Consider the following 9,092-nt stretch of genomic DNA (forward strand, 5'->3'; position numbering starts at 1 on the left):
GAACGTGAGAAAAAAAAAAAAAAAAAAAAAAAAGCCTGTCCAGAACATGAGTTGAGTGCACAGGAAGTGAGACAATGCCTCATCATCCAACAGGAACGGTAATAATAATACATATTTGAGAGGTTACTTAGACCTGAAGCCAAATGTCATTTTATTGAACGGTGGGGTCTGGTTCCACTGCCATCAGGCAAACTCGGAGTTAAAAGGAGGAACAGGATTGTGTCGTGGTCAGAGTCCGTTGACTTCAGCGTCTGGCTGGTTCGTACACTCGATTAGGACACTCTACGAGAAAGAAACCTGACCTGAATGTCCGAACGTAAGGGAGTCTGGGTCCACCCTTCGCCCGGTAAAGATCGGAGCATTTCCACGCGCACGTCAACTGCACAAGTCAATGCAGGCCCAACGACCTTCTGTTTTTCCCCAGGATGGTTATTTTGGAGCTTTGGCAGTTTCTATTGTACTGGTGTTTTGTTTGTTTTTCAAAATCGCGCTGGCTCCCGGGCCTTGCGTGCGTGCCTGTGTCTGGGAGCAGCCCATGGGCTCCCAAAGGCTTGGGCGCCCTCCGCGGCAGCGCCCCTCGGACGCCCCCCTCAGCCTTTCATCGGGCAGGAGCCTGCTTCCCAGGCGGCTCCAATGGAAGGCGGCAGCCAAGGCGGGGTCGCGTTCCCCCGCGGGACGGAGCTGAGCAGGTGCCACTCGTGCTCAGCAGGTGCGAAGCCCTGGAGGCCGGGGCGCCCGCGGCCTGAGCTCAGGCTCCGGCCCCTTGCTGCCCGCCCCCGCGCCCGCCACGCCCACCGCCTCCCCGCAGCCTCCCAGCTGCAAGCGCACCTGCCCGCGGGGGCGCACGGCTGGGACACCCTCGGAGCTCCGCGGCAGTGAGGCGGGTCCTGCTGGCTCCGGGTGAACCTCGTCGGCTTCCTGTCCTCGGAGAGGGCCGTGCTCCAGCTGGCGCCCGGAGGGTCCCGAGTCCTGGCCCCTGGGGAGGAGAGCGGGATACCGAGAGCTGCTGGAGCGCATGCGCTGCTAAGGTGTGCCGAAAAGCGCTCTAGCCGGTGCCACCTGCCAGCTCCTGGCTGTCCTGAACCTCGGCTTCCCCTTCTGTTCTGTAAGGACGCAGGCGGGAGCAATTCTACCCAACCCGCAAGTGCTGCTCTGCTGTGAGATTTTGCTTCTCAAAGTGCAGCCCCTGAACTGCCTCGCCAGGGAGCTTATAAAAGTGCAGAATCTCGGGGGCGCCTGGGTGGCTCATTCGGTTAAGCCGTTAAGCCTCTGACTCTTGGTTTCCGCTCAGGTCATGATCTCATAGGTCACTGGGATCAAGCCCCACATCAGGCTCTGAGCTGACATCGAGGAGCCTGCTTGGGATCTCTCTCTCTCTCTCTCTCTCTCTCTCTGTGTGTGTGTGTGTGTGTGTGTGTGTTTTCTCAGCCCCCACCCCGTTTTCTTTCTTGCAAAATAAATATTTTTTTTAATATTTTATTTATTTCTAGGAGAGAGAGAGAGACAGCGTGAGCAGGGGAGGGTCAGAGAGAGAGGGAGTGACAGACTTTGAAACAGGCTCCAGGCTCTGAGCTGGCAGTCAGCACAGAGCCCGACGCGGGGCTCGAACCCACGAACCGCGAGGTCATGACCTGAGCGAAAGTCGGACGCTTAACCGACTAAGCCACCCGGGCGCCCCAAAATAAATAATTTTTTTAAATTCAGAATCTTGGGCCCTATCCCAGACCTACTGAATCAGAATCTGCATTTTAACAAGGTCCCCCAAAGTGGTTTTACTTGAACATTAAGTATGAGAAGCAGAATGTGGAAATATAGTTTCTTAATTAAGCACCAGTTTCAAAGGAAAGGCTATTTTTTTAACCTGTACAGTATCTATTCAAGTCAGCAGAGTCTGGCACATACACACAACCAAGAACTTCATAAATAGTTTTGAGGAAATAATGTCTACACAAGTAACAAACATTGAGCCCTCATTATGTGCTATACTATATGTGCATCTATTTCATTTATTATTTCATCTATTTCATTTACCTAGTAGCTACGTATGGGGCTAGAACTAGCGTGTTTCCATTTTATAAGTGAAGAAACTAGAAAAAAAAAAAAAGGCTTAACGGCTTGCTGGATGCCTCATACCCAGCAAGAGCTGGAGCAGAGCCTGGTAATCAGGCTCCAGACTTCGTGTATTTCATCGCCCTGTTTGCTGCCTCGGGTTGAATGCGTGGATGAGAGAAAGGCTCCCAAAACCTCCAGCTGTTTACCTGAGTCTGTTTCCAGATGATGCACCAGGCTTTCTGAGCGAAGCAGAAATAGAAAGGTCTGTGACTTATCATCTCTTACAGGTACTCCCCAGGGCACACCTGGGGACCCCGTGGGGAGGGAGGAGAAGGCATCTGCTTCATGCCTCCTGCTGTGGTCTAATGTCACAAGGAGCAGCCCCCACCTGCCAGTGCATGTCCCTGGGGAGAGAAGATGCTCTGGGGAACGGTCTCTCTGGGCAGAGCAGGGTCACTAAGGGAAGGCTTGGGGGGAAGACAACTGGAGCCAGACTTGGAAGGCAGGGGAAAGTGGAGAGGGATTGGGGTGCAGAAGGGCAAGCAGCCGGGTGGGAGGAGAGTGGCACAGGGAAAGCTGCTTGCTACCCCATCCCCTTTACCTGAGAAGGTCCTCAGCATCCCTGGGAGGGGCAGGATTTTCCTGTGGACCTCGCGGATCTTCTCGACAAGGGCAGGGGAAATGGTCTCTGGACTCACGAAAGTCTTCTTCTCACACCTACAGACAACCAGTTCCTCCAGAATTAGAGAAAGGTCCTTTAGGAGAATGTTTGGTTTGGAGCCTGTGGAGGCTGCAAGGGCAGAGGTCATTACCCTGTTGGCCTCTAGAGGGCAGTACAGGGTCGCTAGGAAAAGGAAAAGGCCTTTAAACTTCTGTGATTTGTTGCTGCTCATTACTAGAGAAAAGGGGATGGGAGAGAACAGAGAGGATGAAAAAAAATGTGTTGCAGCCCCTTTCTTGTGGGTCACCCGCTGCATGACCTTGAGCAGAGTCCCCCAGGCCNCAAAGCCCCTCTAGATCAACATCTCTAACACGACTTGAAAAGTATGTTTGGAGACACCTCTTGGCTCGTGGGCCCCCAGGTTAGACCCCTGGGTTCAGGCCGCTATAGAAGCACAACCTCCAGCTGTGACCGCTGCTCATGAGCAGAGCCAGAGCGCCAGGAAGGCACAGACGCTTGGAGCAGAGGAAGGCAGAGGAGCCCACATCCACAACTGCAGTGGCTGCCCCTTGGTAGTAGTGTTTGTAAATTCTGAAGGAAATGGGGGCAGTTGAGGGGGGAAATGATTGAAGACAGGCTGGCTGGTCTTCCCACGTTAGGTGCTCACTGCATTTTATGGAAGATATTCCCCTCAGAATTACATTTTACGTGGTGTTGAATACTGACTCAAGTACTAATAATTTCAGGAATCAAATAGATGTTCCTGGATCAGCCTAAAAACCTGATTATTGTTTGTTTCTTCACTTTTAAGGGGAAAATATGTCCCTAATACCAGACAATCAGTTTAAAAAATGAACTGTTGGCCCACAGATCTTTGAGTGGAGGAGGCTGCCTGTGTGTGTGTCTGGCAAAGGGGTTTTGCATTTCTGTGTAGCCAGCTGAGGGGCAAGGTACAGAGTGCCCCTCCCCCAGTGTCCATGCCCAGGGAACACAGGTGAGAAGTACAAAGTATACACCCCATGTATGAAGGCAGCAGGACGGGGTGGAGGCCCTACCTGCTCTGGCTGACTCGGACATCCTGCCAAAGAAAAAGAACATACACTCAGTGTCCACATGTACTTCGCACCAGAGACTCTGCACATCCTTTCTCCTTAACGTATTGACTCAAAGCTCTCCTCTTCCAGAACATTCTATGTGTCTAATTACATACCCATCAGACTGTTCTTTTATGTCATACCTCCCTGCTAATGTGGGACTCTGGCCAGGTCATTCCAGCTCACGTCTTTGTCTTAGCCTTATCTTGGGAGCATGTTCTGCCTCTAATGATTGGGAGATGGGGGAGGACAGGATTCAGGCTTTGAATTACCAGCTGGACCTGATGTGACACAGGATAACATGAGGGGCATCACAACAGATGCCTCTTAAGGAGTCTCTCTGTGAGCCAGGACCATGCTAGGCATTCTGTATGGATTGTTTCTTATCATCTTTGCAAGAGCTCTAGGAAGAAGGTGCTATTATTATCCCCATGTTTAGGGGGGCCTCGAGGCTCACTGAGGCCACACGGCTGGAAGAGCCTGCCCTCAAACCCAAGAACAGCTGACTCCAGAGTCTTTGACACAACCACAGTGAGGGGGCAGTCATCCAATCTTTCGGGTCTGCCCCTCTGTAGCCTCTCTGGGTTGAAGGAACCTGATAGCTACCAGTCTCTCCCAGCAGAAGTAACCTCTGCTCCCCTCTCCTGACCCTCTTCAGCATCTCTCAGCCTTCAGCTGCTGTCCCTTCCTGAGCAATCCCTCTCCCGTCGCACGAGGCAGATGGTGGAGAGCCCCTCACTTGTAGCAGGACACTTGCCGGCTGCTGACACTTCTCCAGCTCCTCGGCCTCGGCTCCACACCTGGCGACCTCCTCGGAGAACTTGGAGATGTATTCTTCTCGCTCCTTGCAGATCTGCACCTCCAGAGCACTCAGCCTGGCCAGCAGGAGGCCCCGCTGCTCCCTCAGCTCTTGCTGCAACTTCTCAAACACAGCTGCCACCAGCTGCTTCTTGCTTTCCATGTGAGCCTGTGAGGGACAAAAACACAGGCATGGCCAGGAGGAAGCTCAAGAAGCTGGGTTCCAGGAGGGTCATCGGTGTACCTACCAAGAGCAATGGGGACTAATTGGCTTCTTGGGTCTCAGGGTAAACTTAGCGTGATGAGGGCTATGCTCTGACCCTACCTGGAGATTCTACTTGTCATGCACATTATGCCTTCAGAGCCACGCTGAACTTTCACTCTAACCTCACCCGGCCTCCCCTAGGGTCCAGGGGGGATGGCTGTAGTCATTAATCAGAGAGCCACGCAAGCAAAGGAAGTGAGGTTACAGCCAACACAGAGTGTGTGGCATTGGTCTTAGCCTGGACATTGCCTCTTGCACTCTGAGGGGGGCACATGGGTGCTGGAGATCTCTTCTTGTCCCAAAACTCTGTTTCCTTAGTAAGGGTACCAGAAATTCTCATACTGCAGCTTTCCTCTGGGATAACCATGTAGCCAGGAGACAGGGCTGGCAGGGAGTCACACCATTCACCCACCATGCCCAGGATCAGCCTCATGGGCAGACTAGAAGGCAGACCCTTGTATACACTTACTGACCCCAAGCTTCCCACCTGAAGGTGATACTTTCAGGCAATGAGGCTGGGATGGGAAGAGCTGCTGGGGTCCAAGAGACCCAGGTTCTATAGCCATGTCACCGTGAACTTGGGCTTTGCTGTGTGGTCTTGGGAGCATCACTTTCCCGGACCTCAGTTTTCTGCTCTGTAAAGTGGCTGACAAGTGGATCTTAGCATAGAAGACCTCAGAGCCATTTCCAGCTGTGATGCTCAGGGATTCCACAACCTTGACCCCAAATCCCCTTGTGCGCAGACAGGGAAGTGAGAACAGTTTCCCTCTTCTCTCCTGCCTGGCCCACAGTCTACTGAGAAAACCCCCAAAAGAGAAGGTACCCAGAAGCTCTTTACCAGAAGCATTTGGAGCTTCTGGTCTTCCTGACTCTTTATATCCTCAGTCTCTTCTCTCTCCACCCTCAGGGCTTCCAGCTGAGTCCTGAGACTGTCCTGTGGGGAGAAGAATAGGAAGGGGTGGTTCAATTCACAGACACTAGTTGTCTGCTGAGTCCCAGGCACATGGCTGACCGCTGAGGGATCCAATGGTGGAAAAGGCCGGTCCTTGTCCCTGAACAGACCAGCACCTGGCGACGAGTCAGTCAGGACAAAGCTGGCAGCCAAGGTGGGAACACAGAGGGCACAGGAGGGGTCTAGATGGAAAGCATATACAGCGGGTCTAGAGGAGAGGAGGGTACTGTGTGCCCCTGAACTGCACACGCAGAAATTGCTAAAATGGTTTAAAAGGAGTGCAGGGAGAGAGAGAGCAGTGTCGGAGGAAGCAGCTACAAGAGAAGGGGCCAGAAGCCTGAAGGAGCAGCTGCCCAGCAGCGGTCCAGCTGGACACCTGAGTCCTAGGAAGGGCGGCGGGGAGATGAGGTGCATGAGGGATCCACAGGAGGGTTTTGAGCAGGGGAACAACGTGGTCTGCCGTGTGTTTGCAGAAGATATACCTCGTGGAGGACTGGAGGGTGACTGGAGGTGGAGAGAGTGGAGGTGGGGACCACGTCCAAGGCTGTCCAATGTCTGGGTGAAGCGCTGAGAGCCTGGATTTGGTGGTGGTTGTGTGGATAAGGCCTAGTTAAAGGCTCAGGAGGTGCCTCTGAGAAATCACTTGTAGACCTGGTGGCTGGATGAGGAGAGAGATCTGAGGACAGAAGGAGGGGCAGCGACCCTGAGACCAGATGGGCCAGGTCATAGCCATTCTCACAGGGAGGAGCCTCGCCGGCTGGTTGCCCTTGTTGGCCCCTCCCACCATGTCCCTCTGAGCCCAGCAGCCAGGGCTTTGCTGAGTCTCCAGTCTGGGTCCCAGGAGGCCCGGCTCACAACGGGCAGATGGTCCTGAGCACAGCCAGGTCATGCTTACGGTTCTTAGTGTCCATCACCGAGGGGCCTCTGAGGCTAGAGCTGAAGTCCCTGCAAGACTGTGAACAGACACACATCCAAGTGGCCCAATGGCCCTCCCTGATTGGAAGTGTCCCCCATGTCCCTACACTGGGGTCCCCCGACGCATCAGCCATGGCCCTTCACCGGGAACTCTACCCTGTTCCCTTCACTACGTGTGACTGGACACTGTCCCATCCCAAACGGCCCGAGGTAAAGACACCTTCTTACCTGGGAGGGCTGACCGGCACCGTGCAAGAAGCCCACGGTGTGGGTGTGGTGGGAGGGGCCCTCTCGACAGCGCATGCAGAGGAGCTCAGCATCATGCCCACAGAAGAAGCAGACCTTCTCCCCGTGCTCCTCACAGTGCATCTCCTCCAGAGTGCCCAGCGGCACGGGGGCCGTGACAGGGCCCGTGTGCCCCTTCTCCTTGCACAGTGGACAGAGCAGGACCTTGCAGGAGGCCTGGGCCCCCATCTCGGAGGGCGGGACGAGGCACAGCCGGCAGAAGGTGTGTCCACAGGTGGCAGTCACTGCGTCCTTTGGGGGTCCCTTGCAGGCAGGACATGTGTCCTCATGGGAAGGGGCTGAGGGCATCACGGTGCCTTCCCCAGCCTGTCCACTGAGGCCTCTGCCTCAGGCCGCACGAATACCCTTTCCCGAGATGAGTCACTTTTGCGTGAGTCACGGAGGGAAGACAACGGGAGGCTGAGACGGGAAGCCACCTGTGCTTCCCCGGAACCACCCTCAGCTGAGTGGGTTCAAACTCCAGCGCACCTCGAGTTACCCAGCATTTCCCAGCCTGGTCAGCCTGCTCTCTGTTCCCGGGCTGGGGAGCCGGGCACGGTTTCCTGGAACCACTCCCTGGAGCATGGGGTCGGAGAGCCCTGGGGAGGAGACTCTGCTCCCTGTCCAGCGGGGCAGGTGGGAGCCATAAACCTCTGGCTCTGAGGTGTGTCCAGGGCGGCAAAGTCCAGGCCGGGGCGGAGATGCTCTTGGGGGCCCCTCCTCTGCCCAGGTTGGCCTCCTCTGCTCGCACCCCACCAGCCCCAGAGCCAGTGTCCACAGACAGGAGGACGCTGGGTCGCATTGTGCTTCAAGTTTACTTTCTAACTTCAGGTGAGAGAAGGCAAGAAACTGCAATGTGAATGACTTATGTTGACAGAATCACAAAACGCAGCCCCGAAGATAACAGACACAAGCACATTCGTGCTGACTTACTATTTTCATATTATGGTGTCCAATCTGATACCAACCCTTTGGGACAGGGATGATTACTTTCTTTTTACAGAAGAAGACATGTGCAGTGACTTCCCTGAGGTCCCAGAGCTGGGAAGCTGCAGAGCAGGGATCAGTCCGGGCCTCCTCTGCTGGCCCCTTCTCCAGGCCTCCTCCCCTGGCCTCCAGCCGGGACCTCCTCCTGAGCCCCAGGCCCAGGTAACGGTCAAATAGCCACAGTTCTGCATCCAATCCCCTGCATCTGTGGATAAAACTGAAGAAAATTCCCATTGTGACATGGACGGATCTGCTCTGCACTGTTCACTCCTTCCCACCAGCCTGCCCCTCCCGAGGGTGCAGCCCCAAGTTCCCCGAGACAGCTGGGCCTGGAAATGTGACCAGTCCCAGCTGAGATGTGCCACACTATAAAATACACCCTGATTTCAAAGCCTTAGCACCAGTTGGAAAGAACACAAAATCTCTCATTATTTATCTTTAGATCAATCACATGTTGAAACGATAGTTTCTGGGACTAAACAAAATATTAAACTTAATTTCACTTTTTAGAATATGGCTACGAGGAAAGTTTGCTTGCATCTGTGGCTCATGCCCTATTTCTATGGGAGACACACAGGTCTGAGCGCATATTATGGCTGTCCACCGTCCCCCGGTACCTTGGGCAAGAATAACCTGGCTTGGCACAACTACACACTGCCAGCACGATTGTCACAGGGCTGGGGGCGGGAGTGTGTGGGGCGCCATCACCACACATGAATGCTGGCTGTTGCTAGTTTTCTCTTTCTTCCTTGGAAGCACTGGGGGCATCCCTGGGGAGGCTGCCTGGGCCACGTTCCCCTGGGCATGACCCTATCTGGGTCCCGACACGCCCTGCCTGCCAACTGCCTGGCCTGGGCCCACTGATACCTGTAATCTCCCTGGGGACAGCTTGCAGGGGCTGCGCTGGTGTCTCTGCTCTGTGACTCAGTCGCCCTCCCACCCCCAAAGGAGGGACTATCTCTGTCAAGTGTGTGGGGTCGAGATAGCAGCCCTGACGTGTGTGTGGGTAGACGGGAAGGAACGTGAGCCCCAGGCTCGGGACACCAGCCCAGAGAGTAACTGGGGTCACCTCTGGAGCTGTGG

The 9,092-nt window shown here is 54.6% G+C and overlaps 1 protein-coding gene across 5 annotated transcripts; it reads right to left on the minus strand.

Annotated features, from left to right (window-relative positions):
• Nucleotides 1-127: 127 nt before the first annotated feature.
• On the minus strand, nucleotides 128-9,086 carry LOC144228333 (E3 ubiquitin-protein ligase TRIM15-like). Of its 5 annotated transcripts, XM_077760161.1 has the most exons (11): nucleotides 7,956-9,086; nucleotides 6,966-7,871; nucleotides 6,718-6,775; nucleotides 6,305-6,498; nucleotides 5,709-5,804; nucleotides 4,547-4,774; nucleotides 3,769-3,791; nucleotides 2,654-2,769; nucleotides 2,259-2,291; nucleotides 829-976; nucleotides 128-282 (listed from the first exon to the last, which is right to left on the minus strand). In XM_077760161.1, exons 2-11 carry the CDS (start codon nucleotides 7,329-7,331, stop codon nucleotides 273-275), a joined length of 1,272 nt encoding a protein of 423 aa, XP_077616287.1. In that variant the 5' UTR covers nucleotides 7,332-7,871; nucleotides 7,956-9,086; the 3' UTR covers nucleotides 128-272. The 5 variants fall into 5 exon arrangements, with proteins under 5 accessions (XP_077616287.1, XP_077616288.1, XP_077616289.1 ...); XM_077760162.1 differs by having other exon boundaries at nucleotides 6,305-6,480; nucleotides 6,966-9,086; XM_077760163.1 differs by having other exon boundaries at nucleotides 4,565-4,774; nucleotides 6,966-9,086.
• Nucleotides 9,087-9,092: the final 6 nt, after the last annotated feature.

The sequence above is a fragment of the Crocuta crocuta genome, unplaced genomic scaffold (genome assembly GCF_008692635.1).
Source record: "Crocuta crocuta isolate KB4526 unplaced genomic scaffold, BGI_CrCroc_1.0 scaffold411, whole genome shotgun sequence".
Taxonomy (NCBI): domain Eukaryota; kingdom Metazoa; phylum Chordata; class Mammalia; order Carnivora; family Hyaenidae; genus Crocuta; species Crocuta crocuta.

Excerpts from the sequence above, each read along its gene's own strand:
- LOC144228333 (XM_077760161.1), bottom strand. The coding sequence starts at position 7,331 with ATGCCCTCAGCCCCTTCCCATGAGGACACATGTCCTGCCTGCAAGGGA. Across the intron at positions 6,499-6,717 it reads GGTGATGGACACTAAGAACC|ATCTCTCTCCTCATCCAGCC; the intron begins GTAAGCATGACC and ends TTCTGTCCTCAG. Across the intron at positions 2,770-3,768 it reads GTCCGAGTCAGCCAGAGCAG|GTGTGAGAAGAAGACTTTCG; the intron begins GTAGGGCCTCCA and ends GGTTGTCTGTAG.